Source organism: Engystomops pustulosus, chromosome 7 (assembly GCF_040894005.1).
Source record: "Engystomops pustulosus chromosome 7, aEngPut4.maternal, whole genome shotgun sequence".
Lineage (NCBI taxonomy): Eukaryota > Metazoa > Chordata > Amphibia > Anura > Leptodactylidae > Engystomops > Engystomops pustulosus.
Genome location: NC_092417.1, coordinates 165,264,166 through 165,288,748, shown reverse-complemented (window position 1 = coordinate 165,288,748; position 24,583 = coordinate 165,264,166). Strand labels below are relative to the sequence as shown.

General features: G+C 44.3%; 1 protein-coding gene across 42 annotated transcripts in view; it reads left to right on the top strand.

The window, feature by feature from the left end:
- MADD (MAP kinase activating death domain) overlaps positions 1-24,583 on the top strand; it is a 76,227-nt gene that overhangs the window by 44,090 nt on the left and 7,554 nt on the right. For 6 of the 42 annotated variants that reach the window (XM_072118716.1, XM_072118710.1, XM_072118708.1 and 3 more), the window contains 17 exons: positions 1,409-1,468; positions 4,046-4,151; positions 5,382-5,568; positions 6,784-6,934; positions 7,131-7,340; positions 10,840-10,893; positions 13,961-14,061; positions 14,196-14,279; positions 14,402-14,560; positions 16,512-16,617; positions 17,791-17,853; positions 20,404-20,524; positions 21,354-21,459; positions 22,009-22,119; positions 22,523-22,630; positions 23,458-23,622; positions 23,722-23,794. In XM_072118716.1, the coding sequence (XP_071974817.1) occupies positions 1,409-1,468; positions 4,046-4,151; positions 5,382-5,568; positions 6,784-6,934; positions 7,131-7,340; positions 10,840-10,893; positions 13,961-14,061; positions 14,196-14,279; positions 14,402-14,560; positions 16,512-16,617; positions 17,791-17,853; positions 20,404-20,524; positions 21,354-21,459; positions 22,009-22,119; positions 22,523-22,630; positions 23,458-23,622; positions 23,722-23,794 (1,965 nt within the window). The remainder of the gene's footprint in view (positions 1-1,408; positions 1,469-4,045; positions 4,152-5,381; positions 5,569-6,783; positions 6,935-7,130; positions 7,341-10,839; positions 10,894-13,960; positions 14,062-14,195; positions 14,280-14,401; positions 14,561-16,511; positions 16,618-17,790; positions 17,854-20,403; positions 20,525-21,353; positions 21,460-22,008; positions 22,120-22,522; positions 22,631-23,457; positions 23,623-23,721; positions 23,795-24,583) is intronic. The other 36 variants (XM_072118741.1, XM_072118735.1, XM_072118732.1 and 33 more) reach the window with 16 other exon arrangements.

Below are 24,583 nucleotides of genomic sequence, written 5' to 3'. Positions count from 1 at the left end.
CTCCTTTGTGCTCATCCATTATTGGTTCAGCCAGGAGTATAATGAATGGAGAAGCCAGACTCCTGGTTGCCGTGTCAGGTGAATGGTGCGGATTAAGACGATTTTAACTTATGTGTATAGGAGAACTTAACCCATTTTAAGTTATTCCCCCTATCCACAAGATAGAGCATAAGCTGAAGGGTGAGCGCCCGACTGCTGGGACTCCTACTGACCATTAGAATGGTTTCCCCTTCTCACTGATGGGGTTGAGCGCGCACTATTCAGTACTATGAGAGTGTTGGAAATTGGCACTCAATACTAGACTAGTAGTGCTGGAGATACCTGAGACTAGTATTGAACTGAGCGGCAGAATGCATTCTCCTCCTGCCGCTCCACCCATTAAGAAGAACAGGACCCCTATTCTCTGGATTGCTGGGTGTCCCGTTCTATTGATAGGTGGGGATCCTAGCCTTTGGACGCTCACTATTTATCCTATTATCCCCTCTCCTGTGGATAGGTAATAACTTACAAATGTAGTAAAACCCCTTTAAGGATAACACTCGATAACACGTTCAGAGTTAAGAGACCCCCATATGCATAGGATTGTGTAGAAGTGATAAGAGGGGTCCTTGGCAATGACAGCCAGTCAGTTCTTGGGGTCCTAGAGCCTCTTTGTCTTAGCTTCCAGTCTGTGTAGATGGCAGGATTGTCTGTATGGATGTCTCTGTATTTGCTATTTTACTTCATGTAGATATAGATGGCGCTTTTAGTTTGCATACTCATTGGCTTTTATTCATAATTCCCTAGAAACACAAGTATTTGCAGGGGGTCTCACTTCTGGGACCCTCTCTGATCACGTGAACAGAGGTTCACGTGTCTCCTGTGTAAATGGGACAGGGACCACTGCTTAGGACTCACCAAGAGGGACTGTCTCCCTCTGTGTGATTGAGCAGTGCGTCCTACTATGTGCATTACTATTCCATTTATACAGAATACTCTGGGACCCTCCAGCCCTCATGATCAGATCATGGTCCCTAAAGTGATAAATGTTGTATTTGAAAACCCCTTTAAGTTTCTGGGTTGGTGGAATCGGCCATTTCATTAACCATTTCATTACCTGGGTACTGATTTGGCCTTCTGGGATCAGACTCTATTATTGCAAACCGTAAGTGTACACAATATTAGCGGTGGGAAGTACAGAGTTTAGGGTTTTACGTAAAGTTGTGTCTGAGAGTTTAGTATCTGGAACTAATGGGTTGGATGGGCTTGTACTGTCTATGTGTGTTTTATATTGTACAATAAGATATCCCAGCGACTATTTGGGGTGCCCCGGATTTTGTCCCAATGTTCTCCTATTGGTAGCAATGTAGGGTGTCAGCTGTGTTCACGTATTGATTGGTTGCCACTAACCTTGCGTTTTCTGTCCCAGTATTTGGGCTTAATACTATAATGGAGATAATTGCAGACTCTGGGCCCGCCCCAGCAGAAGGTGGGTGCCTGTAGCATGAGTTCTGCATGTTACCCCGACCATTGTGTCCCTTTCATCCGCCATCATCTATCACGTGCAGTGCCTTGTGCTTCTCACTTGTGGTGCTTGTTGTGTAGTTTTAGTAGTTTTTAATTCCTTCTTCTGGTCACGTGCCAACATTCTATGTCTGCCGTGATTTCTGCAGGTCATGGGTTGTTGGACCTTCACCCATGTTCTTTCTGTCCTTTTCTCCACAGTGTTATAACCTCGGCTTAAAGGGGTTGTCCCAAGTACATAAGTTATTCCCTATCCAAGCTAAGGGGGATAACTAGCTTGATTGTTTAAAGGGGTATTCTCATCTGGGCATTCACATCCAGATTAATTAATCTGCCATATATAAACATTTCTTCAATTAGATGTTATTAAAAAAAAAATTCCTGTGTGAAGATAATTTCTCATAAGTGTAGTAATATGGTCCCTTAGAAACAAGACTGTGTCCCTAGATACGGCCACCTCTGCTGGAGGGATTGAACAAATAAATAAAAAGTTTTTGTATATGAAATGTCTGGGAGTTACTGCATGTCCCGCACCCGTCCTGTAGTAATGATTGCTGAAGCCAGGTGGTCAGGCAGTACTGAAAAGCGCATGTCTGGCCACTGCTCCTGGAGTGTGACGTGGTCGTAACCGAGGAAGCCATCTCGTTTCTAAGGGACAACGTGGCTACATTAATGAGAAATTTTATTCACACAGGAACATTTTTTTTAATAACATCCAATTGAAGAAATGTTTATATATGGCAGATTAATGAAACTGAATGTAAGTGCCCAGATGAGAATACCCCTTTAAGGTCAGACTTCTAGGAACCCCCTTGATTAGGAGAACAGGAGCCCAAGCTTTCCGGAGAATAGGTATCCCATTTTCACTAATGGATGGAGTAGTAGGATAATTATGTGCCCGTCTATGGATATTTGTCATTCCCCTGCCTTCTCTTCCTGCCGCTCCACCAATTAGTGAGAACAGGACCCCTATTCTCTAGCTATTTGGGTCTTCCATTATCATGATCTGTGCGGGGGTCCCTGGAGTATTACCTCCACCAATGAACTAGTTATCTCCTATTCACAGGATAAGGCTACATTCACACGATGTATGCCTGCTATGCCGTAGTACGTGGGCATACATCGGCGCCGGTGAGAGGAGGAGGGGGTGAGCGCCGCTCACCCCTGACCCTCTCCATAGTAATATAATGGCGCACAGTGCCGTATTCCGGCGAAAGATAGGATATATCCTATCTTTCTCCCGGCTACGCAACGGTGCGGTGCTGCACGTGTGCTGCAACCTACTGCTCCTGTAGGGCACGTGTGCGCCCAGTGTCGTGTGTGGGGGCCGTATATACATCCCCCATACGTTCGTGTGAATATAGCCTGTGACAACCCCTTTAACTGAGCAGTGAAATTCAGATGGGTCCATAAAATCTAATTTTGTGGAACAATCTCAAATTCATGGTTTAGTCAACGTCTCTCCTTCTCACATTCTCTTTTTACAGCTTGCATCATTATTAAAGACCATTAAAATTACATTTAAAAAAAAATCCATGCTTAAATTTTTGCATCCATTAATAGGTGTTACTTCATTGATTCTGGCACAAGCCTCAATCTTGCTAGTAGTTATGGCACCCAATATGCAAATTAGTCGCACAACTGTCGCCCAGGACCACCCACCTGACAGTAACCTCATTAGCATATTGGGGCAGATTTACTTACCCGGTCCGTTCGCGATCCAGCGGCGCGTTCTCTGCGCTGGATTCGGGTCCGGCTGGGATTCACTGAGGTAGTTTCTCCGCCGTCCACCAGGTGGCACTGCTGCGCTGAAGTTCCCCGGAGGCGCGCTGGAATGCCCTGAAATTCACCGGCCTATACCTGGTGAAGGTAAGTGTAATTTTCGCGACACATTTTTTTTCTTAAATGCGGCGGTTTTTCCGAATACGTCGGGTTTGCGTTCGGCCACGCCCCCAATTTCCGTCGCGTGCATGCCAGCGCCGATGCGCCACAATCCGATCGCATGCGCCAAAATCCCGGGGCAATTCAGGTACAATCGGCGCAAATCGGAAATATTCGGGTAACACATTGGGAAAACGCGAATCGGGCCCTTAGTAAATGACCCCCATTGTGTTCTGAAATAAAATATCCCCTGCTCTGGATTCCGTGGTGCAACACAAATGATACAAAGAGGTGGAGGTGTGGAAAGTCCACCTTAAAGGAATTGTCCTAATATTTCAAGTTGGCCCCTATCCCTATAACAATCTGATCTGCTGGGACCCCCACCGATCACAAGAATGGGACATTCAGCGATCCGGAGAGAAGGGTCTACATTTCTGGGGTCCAGTTCTGGTGATCACAGTCAGATTCCACCTGTTGATTGGAGATAACTTGAAAACTTGTTACAACCCATTTACACTGCAATTTTTTTGCCTTCCTCTTTGAATAACTTTGCTAAATGTAACTGTACAGGTGATGATTCAATTTAGGGGGGGGGGGGGTGTCAAATGCTATTTCTTCTGTGTTTTGCTACTCCGTAACTTAGAATTTTCACTTTTTGCAGCCAGCAACAGACGAGCGCTGGTAGATCACAAGTCTTCTGTTATAAAACACAGTCCGACAGTGAAAAGGGAATCTCCTTCCCCTCAGGGCAGAGCAAACAATTCCAGGTACGTTTTTTTTCATCTTTGTTAGCGGTTACATTTACTTCTGTGCCATGTAATGTTACCTGACACTGAAGTGGAACACTGCAGACATAATTGTACATTGTCATATTAAGGGGATTGGGTGACCACTTATTAGGGTTTGTTAGGGGTGGCGGTGGTGGGTATCCCAGACCAGAGATCAATGGTTACCTCTGGTCCTATACATTGTACAGAGCCATCTGCTTCCAGGTCAGGAAGGGATTCCCTCTGCATACAGAGTCTCCAAAGCCTTTTATTCTCCACTGAGAATTCTTGGATTGGGATGTGCAAATAAGTTTTCCATGATTGAAAAGTAAAACTAGGTCTTCTCATTCCTATTGTTTCATATGACTTTTTATTGCTCTTTAATGTCTTATTTTATTTGTATATGTTCCCCCAAATCTGTAAAGTGCTACAGAATTTGATGGCGCTATAGAAATAAATATTTTTATTCAGTGCAACCTTTAATGAGGCATCTCCCTTGGTTCAATGTCCATCTTTCAGAGAGCTTTGTAAGATGGCATAAGATAATACCCAACATTTCATTGGTGGGACTGTTGGGTGTCGCATCCCCACCAATTGGATACTGGCCTATCCTGCAGATGGGACATCAATATCAAAATTGGATCATGGGCCTAATCATCCCCAATACACAGGAATGAGGATTACTAGTTGATAGCCGTCCAACAGCTTGATATGCCAACCCATTCAATTGTAAGGGAATGACCGAGAAAGACCTTGACTGCTCCCATAGACAGTGAATGGATTAGTGACCCACTAGTGTGAACAGGACCACCATTCTGCGCTTTGCTTGGAGGATCATGTTTTTTGTGATCGGTGCAGGTCCCATCAGTCAGATACACCCACTGATCCTCTAGTTATACTCATATATATATATATATATATATATAATATATATATATATATATGATAACTCCTTGTTTTTTAAATATGGAAGATGTATTTGAAAATATATAATGTATTTATTTGATTTTAAGTCTTACAGAAAAATTAAATAAAGACTAATATATATATAAAAAAAAAACCTTCATGATTTGAATGAACACTTTTTGGTTGATGCACCTTGAAACTTCCTGTTTGAATTGTTTGCGTCAATAGCGAGGGAAAAGGGGGTTTTTGACAGTTTTTTTCCCCAGATTATTTCTTATGATAAGTTACATGATGTATTCCTTGTTCGTTCCTCCTTTCCTTTAGTGAGAATCAGCAGTTTCTGAAGGAGGTGGCTGTCAGCGTCCTGGAAGGGCAGGGGGTCGGGTGGCTGAACATGAAGAAAGTACGGCGTTTGCTGGAAAGTGAGCAGCTGCGCGTCTTTGTCCTGAGTAAACTGAACCGCTCCATCCAGACGGAGGAGGATGTACGGAATGAGGTCATTCAAGAAGTGGTGAGTTCAGCCAAATCTTCCAGATAATGGACTATAACTAGTGTATGCTATATGTTATGGCTTGTTGCAAATTAGACTGGCAGGTGTTGTATCTGGTAGAGCACCACGCAAATATATACTGCGGGGAGTTCATTGAGATTGGCATTTAGAATACCAGTCTTAAAATCCCCCGCTGGTGGTCCGGCGCCTGTATTCACTAACTGGCGGAGTTTGTTGGGTAGACTATAGTAAATGTGGCAGGTCAGGCGGTCATCACGTAATGAATCTCCCCCACTGAGTCTAGGCATGATTTTCCCCTTATCGATCCACTCTTATTATACTAACTATACCAAAAAAAAAGTTACTTCTCTCATTGAATAGGCTTACACTTTGCAAACTGTATAAAGATGTAGCTGATATTCTAAGGGGAGGAAACTGCACAATTGGCGCACCACTAAATCCATTCTATGACTTTAAGGGGAACTTGTCAGGTTGTTTGGGGTCACTCAACTGCCAGCGTGCATTTATATTGGAGGGGTTTGGGGCCCCAAAGAGATCTAGCTCACCTCTACCATTTCTCTTGCCAAGTCCATGTTCAGATTCTGGGGTGCTGTAGCCAGACTGGAAGGTTATAGTATCCATATCTGACCAAGTGGTACTCTTTCCACCAGGTTCTGGCATCCTTGCCCCAGTAGTGGTTAAATTTCTCAGCCTGTGGGACTGGGTCTTTCCTCTCCCAGAATTTTAGGAAGGGCGCCTTTGGGAACCGCAGCTCTGGTACATCGCTGGGAGGACCCGGTCCTCATTGGTTCCTCGAGGGCTGATCCTTTTTGAGGCAAACGGAGGCAAAGTTGAACAAGGACTCTGGTGTGTGGCGCACAACTTCTTCACCCTCTTTCAGGACTTCTCTAGGAAATTTGTATTAGTTCAGAATCAAATTGGTCATGCAAATCTGATCCAATTCCACGTCTTCCAATTGGATCTGTTTATGTCTATTAATAACTTGTTACTAGGCATGAGCAGACCCGCAGTTTCAGTTTGTGTGCAGCCGAGCGACCCGCACATATTGCCGGCCAAACAGCCAATCCGGCAAATTGACACCCCTTGTTACTAGCCAACCCTGGCAATACGTCCAGGTCGCCCAGCCGAAACCAAACTGAAACTACTGATCCGCTCATCTCTGCCTATGACATTTTATAACCACATTTCTTTGGATTTCTCTCCGTGATTCTATAGGAGATCAGCAAAAAAGTATACAAGGGGATGCTGGACCTGCTGAAGTGTACAGTGTCCAGTTTGGAGCAATCTTATGCCAACGCTGGCCTGGGCGGCATGGCCAGTGTCTTCAGCCTCCTAGAAATCGCTCACACACACTACTACAACAAAGGTAAAGGATGATGGGTGATCCGATAGATGGAGAACATGTTGTGAAACGTGGTGGTCATTATAAGCTCTGATGTCATCCTGATGATCTAATAAATAACTTTCACGTTTTTTCTTCTCTCTCTTTGCTGCTCCTCTCCCGAATCTTTATATCTTTCTTCTCTCCTGTACCTTTCCTCCCTCCTCGCACCTCTTTTAAGAACCCGAGAAAAGGAAGCACAGTCCTTCTGCCGATGGCACTGTGACCCCCGTGTCTAGGGATTCTGTCACCATCCCACGAGGAGAGTCTCGACCGGCCCCAAAGCTGCCAGCCCAGCAGCTGCTCCCCCGCCCGTCAGGCCCCGCTGGCCGGGGGACACGAGAGTTTGACACTCGGAGTCTGAAAGAAGAGAATTTTGTGGCCTCCATTGGTGTGTATAGAGCAGAAGAAAGGGAACATGAGGCTATGTTATCAGAATCTCACCGCATTACCCACCTCCAGCATCACAGCTGCCCCCTTCCCTTGCCACCTACCATTATCCATTTCCCAGATTCAATCCACATCTATGTAATTTGTAGGAGATTTTTTTGGGCTGAATAGGAGATTTTTTTTGTGGGCTCTAGATATACCTGCACCTGGAGCTCGGATATGATGTGTGAGAAAGGGGACCTTGGAGTTAGAGCAAAATTTAGAAAATGCCGTTCTAACTTCTCAAGGCTTCTAAACCCTCGGGATTCAGCTAATACTATTGGGTTTATAGACATTTTACACAATCATTTATTAAAGGGGATCACTGTCTAAGTCTGCCAGGGCAGGGACCTCTCTATACAACCAGATCTGCTCTTTGGTTACTAATAGGACAACCCTATTAGATCATCCAGGCCTTCCTACAAGGGCGGTTACCTGCGGGGAACATGTACATGTTTGGAATTGTTTCCCCAAGTCTATAATTTATCCCTATCTGCGGAATAGGGTTAACTAACTGATCGGTGGGGGTCTGAATGCCGGGACCCCCATCGATCAGGAGAACGGGATTTTCAGCAATACAGAGTACAGGGCTCCTGTTCTCACTAGTTTAATTGTTGGGAAATGATGGAAATATCTGAGCACAGCACTTGACTAACTCCCATAGACAGGGAATGGAGCAGTAGGACCTGCTTCTCATTCCATTAGTGAGAATGGGATTCCCGTTCTCTGTATAGATAGGGGGTCCCGCTCTCTTGATCAGTGGGGGTTCTTTCATTCGGACACCCACTGATTAGCTAAATGTCCCTTCTCCTGTTGATGGAGAATAACTTATATACGTGGGACATCCCCTTTAAGACATACAACTACTCTAGATATGGGGTCTGCTTGGCCAATTACTGAGAGGAGTTACAAAGACAGATCAGGCCTATTGGATTTCAACATGCTCCATCGTTATTTTCAATATAACTTACATGTTTCCCCAAATTTTAGCTTAGCTACTTCCCTGTAGGGTTAGAATACTTGATAACAAAACAATACTTTTCCATAAAAATATATAATTTTTTTCGGGTATCTACAGAGGGTATTGGAATGGCTGCTAGATTTATCTTGTCAGTGACTGTAGTTTGCGGATAGTTGGGCAGCGCTAAAAACGTTTGTTGAGGGTTTGGTCTTGTCTGGTTTGTGAGCACTTGTATACAAAGAAGGAAGTGGATCCGCACAGTCAGTATTACTAAGGACAGGCTGTAGGAATATCGCATTGCGGTGATGTTAGACTTCTGTATAAGCCGATTCAGGAGCTTACAGCAAGGAGACCGCTTTAGAATGATAGAAATCATTAATTGCCTTGACAACGGCCTATAAATGTGAATCGCAATCCAAGGCCTCTCTTTTGTCTGCTCTCAATTCTCCACTGTGTATTGTACATATGTTTTTATGAGTGGGAGATACAAGGGGAGAGAGGGGGAAGTAGAATATGAGAAGGAAAGAGGGAAATGGAAAGAAATGCCCGGATACGCAGAGACATGGAGCGGTACAAGCCGGGGGTCTGATCTATTACTTTCCATAACCCGTCATTGGATGTTCTGGTCCAGTTGTCCATATAAACTATACTTAGTTCGGTGATTGGAGGAACACTATGGGGCAGATTTACTTACCCGGCCCATTCGCGATCCAGCGGCGCGTTCTCTGCACAGGATTCGGGTCCGGCTGGGTTTTAAGAAGGTAGTTCCTCCGCCGTCCACCAGGTGGCGCTGCTGCGCCGAAAATAATCTTAACGCCCCGGAATGCACCATCCCATAGCAGGTGAAGGTGAGCGCTTCCCAAGCGACACATTTCGGTTTTTAAATGCGGCGGTATTTCCGAATACGTCGTGTTTTCGTTCGGCCACGCCCCCCCCCCCGATTTCTGTCGCGCGCATGCCGGCCCCGATGCGCCACAATCCGATCGCGTGCGCCAAAAACCCGGGGCAATTCATGTACAAGCGGCGCAAATCGGAAATATTCGGGTAACACGTCGGGAAAACGCGAATCGGGCCGTTAGTAAATGACCCCCTATGTGTACATGACATTCCTTTCATTGGTTTATAGGACCTGTCTGATGTCTGCGGTTCTTTTCCATTGGTTATGGACCCTTGTAGATAGCATTTACGTTAAGCTAAAATTTGTTTTAGGTTTTTTTTTTTTTGTTGCCGAATATTCTGCACCATATGGCTTCTGCATCTTGCATGCATTACAATACATTGCAGGCTGCTGAATGCCGTTCACTAGCAATCTATCAGGCTGATGGCTTGGTCTGGAGCTCTTTTCCCCTATCACCTAGATCAGTGGTGGCGAACCTATGGCACGGGTGCCAGAGGAGGCACTCGGAGCCCTTTCTGTGGGCACCGAACACAGATTTTACCAGATAGGACTCAAGCCTTCCTCTTTGCTCGGTGCTAATTTAAAGGGACGCTTACTTGGCTGCCACAACTCCAGGAGGAGCGAGAAGGTGTGGATAGTGATGGATTATCATTGGAGCTCCTGCTCCGGGTCCACTGATTCTTCCTCTTCAGGGTCCCCCGATTCTTCCTCTTCAGGGCACCCTGGAGGGAAGCTACAATCCAAATGTCTCCTGCATTTTATTGTATTGGTATCCTCAGGACGCAAATACAATTGAAACTTGTGTTACAGCAGAGATCAATAGGTTACTGTTCAAATTGTCATGTTGGCACTTTGCAACATAAAAGTGGGTTTTGGTTGTAGTTTGGGCACTCTGCATCTAAAAGGTTCACCATCACTGACCTAGATGGATCTTCTAGGCTGATTTATGACCAAATCACCTTAGACCAACTGGAGGCTGATCTGTGTGACTGATATGCTAGTGGATATCGCTCTGCTGCTTGCTATGTAGTGTAATGCGTGCAGTGAAAATTTCCAGAACGTTGAATAGAAAATGTATTTATAGCATTTAATTTAATGATTTGATCTAAAGCGGTCCATAGCTTTCAGGCCTTATTCAAAGAGAGGTAATACACCCACATTTTAGCTAATTAAACCCATGATTGGGGCAACATTTGCAACCTTAAGGGGATATTATTCGGACTAAGTATGGAAAATAGACTGGAGTTGCAGAAAGAGTTCTGGGGTCTTCATGTATCTCGGACGCTGCGAGTTGTAGGGCTTTTCTGGGGGGTTAGTTGCTATATATATCCTATGTATATATGCCTGGGTATATATACATTTGTAGATGTATATTTATGTATACTGTGTCCTCATACATAAATATATCTGACCAGCTACTAATTGTGCCCTTTTCTCTCTGACACTTTCTCACCATCACACGTGTGCTCACATGTCTGTGCCCCTCGCTGTCTGTGATGTGTTGGGGAGGGGGCAGGTGGTCTCTGTGTCCATTTAAGGCCTGTCTGATCCGCATCTGACTCTTTCTGTCTTTCTCTCCCGCTTGCAATGCATCTTGGGTAGAATTGTGGAACAAGCACCGAGAAGTGAAAAAGCAAAAAGCTATGGATAAACAGAGTAAGAAACTGGAGAAACCCCCCAAACCTTTCCCAGATCTGTCAGCAGGGCGGCCGCAGAGATGCACTTTTTGGGGAACCCCAGTGTAGGACAGGACTGTGTATTCTACGTTGTCCCAATTCGCAGCATAGGTGTTAAGTGTCTGATCGCTTGGGGTCCCGCTGTTGGACCCCCATGATCATACTGTTTTCTTGAGGCAACATTTGCATTCAATCTCTTTGGGACTGACAAAGATGGCCGAAGACTGAATTGTCTGTCTCAGTAGATATAGGTTGAAATAGCAGCGCACCTAAATGAACATAGACCCTTAAAGCAAAAAATACCCAAATATTTTGGATGCCAAATTTAGTGTGCACTTACACCGGGGATTTTTCCAACCCCTTGTTGTTAAGTGCATAATGTGAATTAGCAAAGTTGTCCTGGATATTAACATGAGTGTTATTCCCTATTCTATTTTTTATTTGCTCACTTTGTACAAACAATTTAAAGGGAGCCTGTCAGTTACACTAACCCCCACTAACTAAACATCTCTATTGCACAGCAGTACAACTATCCCTACATTGTTCCTCCACATGCCTGTAATTTCCACTGTGAATTTGTAAAGTTGACTTGCCATCTATTCAAATGACCCCATGCAAGTCCGATCATCGTCTTTCCTTTGAGCCGAGTCTGGCAAGTCCTTCCTGCTTAGTCGCAAAACCAGCTCATTGCCTCTTTCTTCAGGAATGAGAGACACGAGGGCTGATTGAGGAGCTTGTTTCTCACACACAGCCAGTGTCTCTTTTATCCCTGAGGGAGGGGGGGAATGATGTAGCAGAGCCGAGTCGAGGGCTGAAGAGAAAGCATCTTTTTTCAATTAGGAAGCTGTAGGCGAGCCTGAGCTAGAAGAAGATGAATACGCACAGGCGCTGTTTCGGCTGTACAAACTGCACATGCATGGGCAGGTACAATATAGGGATAGTTGTTCTACTGTATAATAGCACTTTTTAAATATACGTTCAGTTGTGGGTTAGTTTATCTGACAGGTCTCTGATCAAAGGCAATTGGTAAATGATTGTCACTGCATAACTAGGTGGGAAGGAGACCCCCAAAAATTTTGATTTCTTTTCACAAAAACTGCCCCCTGTAGGTTTTCAAAAATTTCTGAAAACCCTTTGATGGTTTACAAAATCTTTAATTTGACATCATTTATCTCTTAGTTGTGTAATTATAGATCTCTGTTCGGCCTAATTATTTTGCATAGTGACCCCCTACCCCTAACCGTGTTGGATACAGGAGGCAAGTAGTCATCGTTACTGCTCAGATTTAGGAGAAGGACTAGTCGGGGTAGACTCTGGACCGTGCTGGCAGATTGACCATTGGTGAACGATTTGTTGGGGTTTCTTGTCCTGAGATAGTATCTGTAGTGGTGAATCCACTCCTCCCCTTCCCTCTCTCCCGCCATCTAGCGCTTTATAATCATGCTCTCACTCCTCTCTCATATCACTCAGCACCATATGAGCCTTTTACTACCTGCTTCAGTCACTTCTGCGGGTGACGCCGCCTTCTAACGCCACATGCATTTTTAGCCCATGAAAGGGTTAATCTATTCTGAACGGAAGACGCCTCCACACCAGTACAAACGACTCGATCCTTTCATTATTAATTTGGCTAGTCACAATTCGGTTGCCCACGTGGCCAAAGCCACCGACTACCACTAATAGATGATTTGGGTCCAGACTTTTTTTTTTGTGCAAATTGAGGAGGAGTGATAAACACGATCATATAATAAGTGTTTACATCTATATTACTTAGTCGTATTATTTCATTGTATTTTTTCCTATTTCTGTTTTTTTTTTTTTTTGCATCTGTTCTAGACCGGCCAAGGCTCGTGAAAATAAAATAAACTAACCAAAAAACCCCACAAAGAAAACCATCACCAGCAAATACAAGCCCTTGAGTTTAGACAAAACTAGAACTTTTGAGTGTCAGACCCCAATGATGGGATATTGATCTACATAGATCAGCAATAGCTCAAAAACCCCTTTAAAGGGGTTTTCCCACGAACTAAGGTTAGGCTCTATCCCATGGAATAAGGCCTAACTTGCTGATAAGTGGAGGTCTCAGTACTGAGACCCCCACAGAACGCGAAAACGAGGGGACCGATGGGGTCCCATGTACCTCCCTAGGACCCCTCATCGCTCCGTCAGACTAATGGAGCAGACGGCCGTGCATGACCGTTCTGCTCCATTAATCTCTATGGAGCTGTCGGAAATTGCCAAGCGCCGCGCTCACCTTCTTCTCCATTAGTCTGACGGACCCTTCGTTTTCACGATCTGTGGGGGTTTCAGGATAGGGCCTAATTTTAGTTTGTGGAAAAACCCCTTTAATTCCCACAAGCGCGTTCGGTGCACAAAATTCGTGAATTCCCGGACCGAAACTCGAATTGCTGAACTTAATAAACAAGACGAGTTCAGTTCAGTTACTCTGGTTTCGGTACAGAACGATTTTCTCAGACTGAACTTGTTAATGGTCAATGGCTTAAAAACGTATTGTTCATATACATAGCCGGACGTCTTGTGGACTTTATGCACCAGAACCTGCGCTAAATTTACACCAGTTTCTGCTCAAATTGTCACTAACTTTGCCATTGTCCAAAGTCTGCAACTTTTTTTTTTTTTTGCAACAAAAAATTGGTGCAAATTTCCTGCCCTCCAAATTTCTATCTCACTGATGACGTATCTCCCATATTGGAGCAGAGGATGCAACTAGCAGACGAGGTGACAACACGTGGTAGCGCAGAAATGGCGGCCATGTTAGCTGCCACCAATCTTTCCAAGAAATTTATGAATCTAAAAGTTTTCAAAAGTTCATGGACTTGATTTACTGGTGACTAGGCTCCTAAAAATTATACATCTTCACCAAAACGTGTGAATATTTAGAATGCCCGGACCTGGCCTAGAACTTTCCTGTATTTAGGATTAGTAGTAACCTTATAAATGGCAGATTTGGGACAAGAATATCGGATTTCCCTCTGGTTCCTCCAGGTCATTGACTTGTTAATCAAAAGCCCTTTACGTTTTGGCAGGCACCGAGCAGCCTAAACAGGTACCAGACATCAGCGACAGCGAGGAGAAACGATCTCAGATCAGCGCCGACAGCGGCTTGAGCGTCACATCCGGATCTCAGGTAAGTCCATACACAAACAGGTGGCGGACTATAGACTACAGGCTTGTAGTGGCTTGGGAAAAGAATCCCCCCATATCTCATTAGGTGGGTTGTTTGTCTTTTGTCTCGTGTCTCCTCACTTTTGCCTCCGGAAGCAGCGGAGTGATACGGACGGCGTCGGCATGGGACCCGCTATTCTCATCCGAAGCAGCAGTCAGGATTCTGAAATCAGCACAGTGGTAGGATCTGAGCATGCAGCGCTGTACTACGTAGATGGAAATAGCTAGACATGAGCTGATGTGATGTATGGAGGACACGGATCCCTACCGCATATAACAGCCTGATGCACCTTGTCTTGTAGGTTAGTAACAGCTCGGGGGAAACGCTGGGAGCAGATAGTGATCTCAGCAGCAATGCAGGAGACACGCTGGGGGGACCTGGTGGAGGACGACTCTCAGGATCCAGAGGCGCTATATCAGATAGTGAGATCCAGATGAGTTCTCTCACAGGGGCTATATTTGTAAGTATATTTGCAACGAGTCTACTTCTTTCCAAATATGTAAAATAAACATGGAATTTTGGGGATGTCTGTTTAAAGGAAATCTATCATAAAAATCCATCATGATAAACCAGGGGCACTTACTCATAGATCCAGGCACCGTGACTGTGGTAATCATATTATATATGTTATCCATGATCTCATTCCTTCTACAATCAATAATAAAATAATAATTCTGAATTTATATATAATCTGCATAATCTGTGCGCGCTGCACAGAGTTTGCCAGATTGGTATTATTATTATTATTATTATTATTAAATATATACTAAGCGCTCTATGGTGTGCTACCAGAGCTCCCCTGCTTAAACTTAACAGGCTGTTACACTGTGCAGGAGCATTTTCTGCCTCCCACTGTATGAGATTACAGTAGGTAGAGGGGGGTGGGGGTGGGGGAGTACTCCTGGAGGTGTTACCAGAGTAACTCTAGGCTGTAACTTAACATGCTATTACATTGTCTCATTCTCCTTTCACCCTTCTCCCTCCCCCTCCTTCTGTATTCTCATGACTGCAGTAGACCCTAAGAGGGGGGAAGTGAGGGAGCAGGGGGAGGGTGAGAAAGTGAAACAGCCTCTGAAGCAAGAGCACGGAGAGGCTCTGGTAAAACCCTGTAGAGCCTTTCCGGCTCATTAGTATAATTTTTAAAGTTGATTTTGGAAGGCAGGAGGCCATAGATAACAAATATAAGAATATTACCACAGTCACGGTGCCTGGATCTGTGGGTAATGTGCCTGCTTTATTTTTGATGTTAGATTTCCTAAAAAGATTTCTAAAAAGGAATTTTTTAGATTTCAAATATTAAAGATTTATCCTAATGATATGGCTTTCAATGTTAGATTTGTGGGATTCACCCAGCATCCTTAAAAGGGTTTTCTCTCCAAGCAAGTCAGCTCCATAGAGATAAATGGAGCAGAAGGATTTCCCTCCTCTTTTCCTTCTCTGCCTCTTATTTTTCGTACCCCTGGCAGGCCACTATGGGGCCACGGGTGCCTACTGTGCTAGCTCTCCCCTCGCTGGAGAATAATACACAGACGGACAGGCAGATTCAACGTGATTGCACAATTTCTGATTCCAAACCTTACAATGACTTGTGGAAACCCTTTTCAGTGTTATTTCCCATGGTCATTACCATTCCTGTGTCACTTAGCTCTGAGATTTTCCTCTACTTGACAGCTTCTGCTCTGTAAACACTATGTGAACTCATGTTATTGTACCTGTGGATAGGGCCTAACTTGCTTGGTGGAAAAAAAACCCCATTTAAAGATAGTCGTTCTCAGCAGATGATTTAATAGAGAATGAAACTTGAAGCAAACGGCTCCCTTCGCAGTGTAGTGGTGGATCCATGTCATTGCAGCTGAGCTCTGATTCACCTGATTGATGACTGATCTGCACTGACCCTGTCTCTACAGGGTCTGCTTTGTGTTTCGTTATCTGTTGTGTGCGGGCGATGAGTGTTGGACTCCCCCCAGTCTGATATTAAGGACGTTCTAAGAATGTGTTTTCAATCAGTTTACCCCTTTTAAAAGCTTTATCCACATTCTAAACTGGAAAATGAAACCACGTTCAAGTATTAGTTTAATAGAATTGTCTGATCTTTTTGGTACTAAGCTCAAACCATAGACAACTAAACAAATCTGTGCTCTTATTCTACTGTTAGATTTTATTCCATCTATTCACAACTTTTTGTTAAATCAAATACAACAAGTCTCCAAGTAATAGGGGCCTAGTAAAATAACGTGTGACTTGGGGTTTGCTTGTTGTCTGTTGCTATGGAGAAGCATCGGTCGGCTTAGAGCTGCAGACCTAAAACGATACGACAATGATACCACATGTATTAATGTTTATTAATGTGATTCAGTGGACACTTTAGCCACAGATACAAACATCTTAATATGTTTTTGTTACTGTCACAGGGGAAGCAACAGGTGCTGCGTCCTGGGGAAAGAGACAGCAACGTCAGCCCCAGCCGCCCACCACAAGACCTCAGCCAGCGCATTTACCTGTATGAAGGTCTTTTGGGTAAGACTTGTGTTTCCTTCTTTATCAGCTTTTCCTTTAAAAAGTTTTTTTTCCCTCCAAAAACAAAAAGAAAGTCTTACTCCGCGTATACATCAGCCAGCGGTCTTTGTATACTGGTTTCCCACAAGGACATGTGACCAATGCTGCCAATCACTGATGTCCACATCATTGGGGTCCCCCCAGCAGTGATTGCTCGCATAAGCCTCTTGTCTGGGGGGTCTGAACACGGGGTCTAGAAAGTTTGTTTATTTCCAATATGGAAAGAAACTTTGGCGTTCCGCACCAAAATTGGGTAAAATCCTTCAAGCTTTATTTATTCATCCATGTAATAAAAATGGCAACAGCACATGATGACGTAATGGGGCACATTTACTTACCTGTCCAACAAAGTTCACAGAGAGAATGCACTGTGCCGCGATTCACTAAGATCGTGCGCCCAATATCCTGCATGTGTTTCTTCCCCGCTCACCTCCGACAGAGTTCACCATCTTATTAGTGGTGCACCTAAGTGCTTGGGCTTCCCACACTCAGTCCGAATCAGTCGGATCGTCCGACGGCCCACCCCTCGATTTGTGTTGCACCAAAATGGAAGACATCTGTTAAATACCTGTCCAAGCCGTGTAATCCCCGAAAAACGCGCACAGTCCAACGAAAGTGCGATCCGTGGCCCTTAGTAAATAAGCCCCAATGTGCCATGAGTTAGGGCGTTGTGCGTGCCTGAGACGCGTAGGCCATTTCCATTTTCACCCTTTTGTCATCATGTGCTGTTGCCATTTTTATTACATGGATGAATAAATAAAGCTTGAATAACTTTACGCACTTTTGGTGCGCAACTCCACAGTGTCTTTCCATATTGCATGTATCCCTCCGGTCCGGAGGAGGCGACCGGCACATTTGTTGGGGCTTTTCAGTGAGCTGAAAAAACTTTTTTTTTTTTTTTTTATTTCCCAAATAGTTTTAGGGTGGTTCAATGAAGGTCTACATAGCCACAGTTTGTATGGCAGCCACAGTTTGTATGGCACCACAAAGTTTTTCTTTTTCTCTGCAGACAGCGATTATTGATCCCATAAGAGTAATACAGGTTAAGAAAAAGCGTTTTAACCCTTGCTTGCTCTTGTCTTTCTCTCCCTCCTCTCATGCTGCATTACGCTGTGCACTGGCTTCTCTGTACAGGAAGAGATAAGGGCTCAGTGTGGGACCAGCTTGAAGATGCAGCGATGGAGACCTTCTCTCTGAGTAATACATCTCACCAGTCCTTGGCTAGTTGCCCTGGCATGCCTGTGTGTTTTTACTTTTCTCCACCATGCCCCCTCCCTACCATTTCTATTGATGTGTCCTTTACCCGTCCTTGTGGCTTGAGATACCCTGAGAATAACCTTTTTGGTCACTGATATTTTGGGTAATGGAAACCAGTCATCCCAGTGTATCCCAAGCCAAGAGGAAAGTAAAGAGCTAAATACATTTACTTTGCCTTCACTAGATCTTGCTGCAGTGTAAATGTATTAGTACAGAAATGTGGTAAGTTGCAGGTAACTCCATGTCCCTGTAGTGGACCAGGTGCCAAATGACCCCTATTCACGTCAGCGGGAGCTGCAAGACAGTGACACTAGTAACAGATTGCAGGGGGTCCAGGATGAACACCCAGAATGTGTATATGATACCCTCGTTCATGCTGAAATGCAAGAATCGAGTGGTAGGTCGTGCATGTTGCTTCACTCACTGTATATAGGACTGCAGGGGAGTACAGCGATCTCTGACCATCCTATAGAGTGCATGGAGGGGTAGGTTATGCATACCCCCTATTGCATCAGTCACTGTATATAGGACTGCAGGGGAGTACAGCGATCTCTGACCATCCTATAGAGTGCATGGAGGGGTAGGTTATGCATACCCCCTATTGCATCAGTCACTGTATATATGACTGCAGGGGAGTACAGCGATCTCTGACCATCCTATAGAGTGCATGGAGGGGTAGGTTATGCATACCCCCTATTGCATCAGTCACTGTATATATGACTGCAGGGGAGTACAGCGATCTCTGACCATCCTATAGAGTGCATGGAGGGGTAGGTTATGCATACCCCCTATTGCAGCAGTCACGGTATATAGGACTTCAGGGGAATACAGCGCTCAGCAATCTCTGACCATCCTATATAGTGAAGGGAGTGATGGGTTATGTATACCTCTTGTTGTTTGAGTCAATGTATACAGGACTGCTGTGGAGTACAGCGCTCCATAATCTCTGACCATCCTATAGAGTGCATGGAGTTGTAGGTGGTGTATACCTCCTATTGCATCAGTAACTGTTTATAGGACTGCAGGGGGGTACAGCGCTCAGTGATCTCTGACCATACTAAAGAGTGAATAGAGTGGTAGGTCATGCATGTTGTTTCATGCATCCTTAATTTTGTGATCGGTGTGGTCCAAGGGGTCAGCCCAATATCCCCTAATAACATTAGTGGCACATTCCCAGCAGGCTATAAGGGGACGTATCATATGTGACGCTTTCTAAGATCTCATGGGACAGAGGTCACCAGAAACCCTGTGGGACGATCTCCGTAAGATGCATTATTTAGTAGAAGAACCTAAGTCCCTGCTTTTACATTAGTAGTAAGCTGATCTAATGGCAGTAAGTTAAGATGATGGATTAATGTCCACTTTCCATTTTACTCCAATTGGAATTTTTTACCATATTTATAAGTAGGAGTTGGGAAGTTCAATAAGTTATTAGGTGCCAGAATGAGATGCTATTCCCAAATAATACTGCTTTTAAAGGTCAAACTACCAGTTACCAGGTAGGAGATGAAATTTCCTTTATAAAATTCCCTTTTTTAAATCTCTTTCGTTTACTTATAGAAAAAAAAATCTCCGCCTAAGTCATGTGGCCATGAGCAGAGACGAGTCATATTTGTCTCAGATGAGTCAAATTTAGAGGCTGCACAAGGAGCTTTCTATAGTACCTACAAACATGTTGATGTCATATTAAAAGTGAGAATCTTGTGGTTCGATTCACATCCGAATTGTGGTTTGTGTGTTCTACAGAACCTGAGCTATAGGCGGGTAAAGACCTAGTTGTGAATGGGAGCTGCAGATAAAGATCCAGTTCGCGCCATTTTTTTATTAATTGTCTGTATCTCCAGTTCTGTAGCTCACCGCACCACAAATATCTGAAAGATGATATGATTCTGGGTCCTATAGAACCAAAGATCGGGGCGTCTGAAGTGACGCAACCCCTAAACTTCTTATATCTAAGTCGAAATATGACTCTTCTCTGCTCGTTGTCAAATGACTTTGAAGGAGATTCTTTATAGGTAAATGGATGAGATTTCACACAAAGAGAGAATTCTACAAAGGACATTTCAACCCCTACCTTAGAGGGCTGCTAGTTTAATGGGGTAAAAATCTAGTCTCGTTTAAGAGTAGGTGACTCGCAATAAGTTGTCCTGTATTCACATCTATATAGGAGATCACTTCTCTTAGTCCCTCAATTTTCAATAAATTAAAACCTCAACTATAGCGCTCTCCTGCAACTTTGTTGAGTCGGTGCGAGGAGGCAGCGAGGCAACTTGTCACAAAATCTGTGACCATTCAGGCAGACAATGAGAGAACCCTGCAGGACATATATGTATTCAGTTTTTTGGGGAAAATAGTCCTTCCAAAAAGTCAATGTTTCCATCTTGTTCATTCCTGAGGTAGGTGTGTGTCCTGCATGTAGTGTGGTTGCGGATAAATTTGTGGCATGAAATTTTAGACCGAGTTTTAACACAAAACGTGGATTTGTTTCAGGTAAAGAACGTTCCACACTCTGGGACCAAATGCAGTTTTGGGAAGACGCTTTCCTGGATGCTGTGATGCTGGAGAGGGAAGGAATGGGTATGGACCAGGGACCTCAGGAAATGATAGACAGGTAAGATATATAAGAGATATATAAAGAGATGGCATGTACATCTATATGAGTCATCTATGTCAGATTAGTGGGGATCTGATACCCCGAACCCCCCATTGATCATTGTGAGCAATTGATCGGAGGTGATGGCGGGTTTTCCGACCTCCATTGATCTGGTTTGGATGACCTATCCAGTATAAAGGTCATAAGTATCAATAAGCCAAAATAAAAACACTCACCCCAAGGTGGATCTTGATCCAATAGTACATCAAGAGCTTTAGATATTTGACATAACTCCACCATAATCCTGAAGTTAACCCTGTCAGTGCTGCAATCAAAACATGATTGCTGGTCATTACGTCACTAGTAAAGAGCAAGATTAATCCTTACGACTGTCTGTATTTTAAAGGAAATCTACCATTAAAATACACATAACATTATGCTAATGAGTCAAAAGGGCTCTGGGGGGCATTACCAGAGCCCGTCTGTGTTGCAGCTTCACAGGATGTTACACTCTCTTATCCTCCTCCTCTCCTCCCTCAGCACTTCCCTCTGCCTGATTCAGAACACAGTGGGAGGGGGAAGTGCAGAGTGACACTGTAACTGAAGGTACAGCATGGATGGGCTCTGGTGACTCATTAGCATATTTTAAAAAGTTGATTTTTGAAGGAATGAGGCAATGGATAAGAAATATAAGAAGATGACCAGAGTCACGGTGAATAAGTGCCCCTGGTTTATCTTGATGCATTTTGATGGTAGATGTAAATGCTTGGACTCTTCCTTTTGCTTTTGGTGTGTAATACAAATAGCAGCACTCCTTTAACGAAATTATTGTCATGTATTTCTACAGGTACATGTCTTTGGGAGATCATGAACGGAAGCGCTTGGAAGACGATGAGGATCGTCTGTTGGCGACCCTTCTGCACAATATGGTGTCGTATATGGTGATGATGAAGGTAAAGTATTGTCTCTTGGCGTGAGACCTATTTGCTTCAATAAATCTCATTATAAGACCTCATCACACGGCCGTTCCGTATTCGTGAAAAGATAGGACATGTACTATCTTTTCTCGGCATATGGCGCTGTGCGCCATATATCCCTATGGAGTGGGGCGGGGTGAGCAGCGCTCACCTCCTCCTCCTCTCCCCTGCGCCGACGTGTGCCCGCTGTGTGACAGTACGGCATCTGAATGTAGCCATAGTCCTATAATGAGCAGATCATAAGGTCATGTCTCTGAAGGTGTTGTGCCTGTGGATTGGAAATAACATACACAGCAGTGAGGGCCCCAGAGATCACTAGAATGGGGGTCCTAAATCCTTCTAATGGATGTAGTGGTAGGTAGCACTATGGTTTACTATCAGAGATCATCTATGTCTGACAGAGAGCGATGTCCAAGGGGAATGAGAGTCATATCTCTGGATTATTGGTCACTGTTTGGGATGATAATTGATAAGGTCACTGATATGGGGGAAATTTGCCCAAACCCTCTCCCTTGTTATTCTCAGGTAAATAAGACCGATCTGCGGAGGAAGGTTCGCCGTCTCCTGGGGAAGTGTCACATTGGCTTAGCTCACAGTCAACTAATCAACGAGCTACTGGACAAAGTGTCTGACCTGGTGAGATTTGGAAACTTGCATCTTATATAATATATTATAGATCTTAAGTGGCACTTAATGGAATTTCATGTTTGATTTTCCTTTTAACCCCTTGGCATCACATATGACATTAACTGCAGTAAGAACCTGTGTTATGGCCCATTACTGTAAATGTGTAAAATATTAATGGGTACGCCTGAGCCATCAGCCACAGGAGCACAGCTGTGAATGATATCCAGCATGTTGAGGTAGTGACAGATCAGCCATAATTTATATCCCAGACCTTTAGATGTCTGGATGAGCGAAGTGCTCAACACTAACTGTGAGGATCTTACAGCCAGCACTATAAAAAATAACATAATGCCAAACTTAAATTTTTCTTTAATGTGGAACACAAACCAATTTTATCTACCCTGTATTATAGAACGGCCGGGAGCTCAATGTTCGACCAAGTGGAAGTCGACATATCAAGAAGCAGACCTTTGTAGTGCATGCTGGAACAGACACTAGTGGAGACCTTTTCTTCATGGAGGTAAGTCGTACACCTGTCATAGCTCTTATAGCTCATATACTATGCACCTGACTGTATTTGTGGCTGGGATCTGTCCGCACTAGATCATAGCCACCATAGAGGGCTATGGCACCCGGACATGGTGCACTAAGCGCTGTCAGTCTCGCTGTATTGCGACCTGGACAGATGGCTGCACCACAAAGCATTAGACGTGTCCCATCTTCTGCCAGACTGCTGCAGCCCAGAGTGAAGTGGGGAGGGGTGAGGAGAGCGCCCCCCCCTTCCTCTTTTGCATCCGGCCATGTGCATGTAGCCTTGCTCATCTTTAGAGTATTACCATATACCTACACACGAGGTTGGGCTGTGAACAATGTACTTGCTTGTTTTTGTACAGTATGTTTGTCATTTTGGGGTCGGCTGCAGCAGCCGGTGTCTTCTCATGCATTCTTCCTGTACTCCTCACCATCCACTCTCTCCCCTGCCTGCTCAATGCACATGACAGGAAGAGAGGAGGGAGTTGAATGAGGGTGGAGGAGAGCAGACTGACACAGGCACACACACACAGTCTGCAGCTGCCCCTCCTCTCTGAGCACTCTCTACACGCTGCAGGCAGTGAGCCTGGTAATGTGAAATAACATTTTATAAAGTACTGAAATGATTCAGAATGCTGACAGCCATTTTTATACTCGGCATAACACAGGCTATTGGAACCTATCACCAGCTACCAATGACATTCCTGTTGACAGGTTCCCTTTTAAGACCAATGTGTAAACTATAATCTTGAGTGAGAGGCCTGCGTTGTGACAGCACTTCTGGATACTGGATCTTTCGTTTCTCTCTCCCTCTAGGTCTGCGATGACTGTATTGTATTACGCAGTAATATTGGGGCCGTATACGAGCGCTGGTGGTACGAGAAGCTCATTAATATGACTTATTGTCCCAAAACCAAAGTCCTCTGCTTATGGAGAAGGAACGGGCAGGAGACGCAGCTCAATAAGTTCTTCACTAAAAAGGTGCGGTAATTGATCATTGACTTCAGCTAGAGGGTGCATCTTAAATTCAACTAAATTTGACTTTTTTTTTTTTCTTTTCTGCACTATATTTTTCCTTAGTGTCGGGAGCTTTACTATTGTGTAAAGGAAAGTATGGAGAGAGCGGCCGCCCGGCAGCAGAGCATTAAACCAGGTGATCGCTGGAGTTCTTTAATAGGAAATATCTGTGGGTATTTGCATAGGACTTGGATGGCTGCTGCATCATCTCTCTGTCTGGAAAGCATCAAGGGCCTTGCTCTCCAAGATACCCCCTTTCCAAATGACTCATTGGGGCATATGGGTGTCATAAAGGATGGATCAGCCACTCAATGAGTTGATAAATCTGTATTATTGGGTGGTCTTTCAAAGGGACTCTGTCACCAGGTTTTACAAAATTTAACAACTTGTCCCCTTCAGGTAGGGGGATGAAATGTCCTTTCCAGGATTCCCTCTTTTATGTGAAACCTCACCAGTTTATCCCAAAAATATTTACTTTTAAAGTCGTATGCAGAAGAACTGGGAAGAGTCACTTTTTACTTGAGATGAGTCACTTTTAGAGGCTGGAGAGCGAGCGTCCCTTCATATGTCCATATCTTGGGACCTAAAGCAGCTGGATTGTTCTGGTGTCATTGGCATACATCATGATTTTGGTTCTGTGAGCTACAGAACTGGAAGTACAGACAGTTAGAGACATAGGAATATGAGTTGAGATAAAGAATCTCTTTGCTGATTTAGAGAGATGTTTATCATGCGGACAAGTGACGGTGAAGTCCCCGTCCCTCCTGTACCACCAGATACATCAGCAGGCTCCAGACTCCTGATGTACCTGGCAGGCGGCTGCACAGCGTATAATTCAATGCCAAGTTCTACCTGGTGTAAAATTTTGCAAATTTTCAGTCCTTTGTTGTGTTTCAACGAACTCCCCGCACTGGCCCATCCCCCT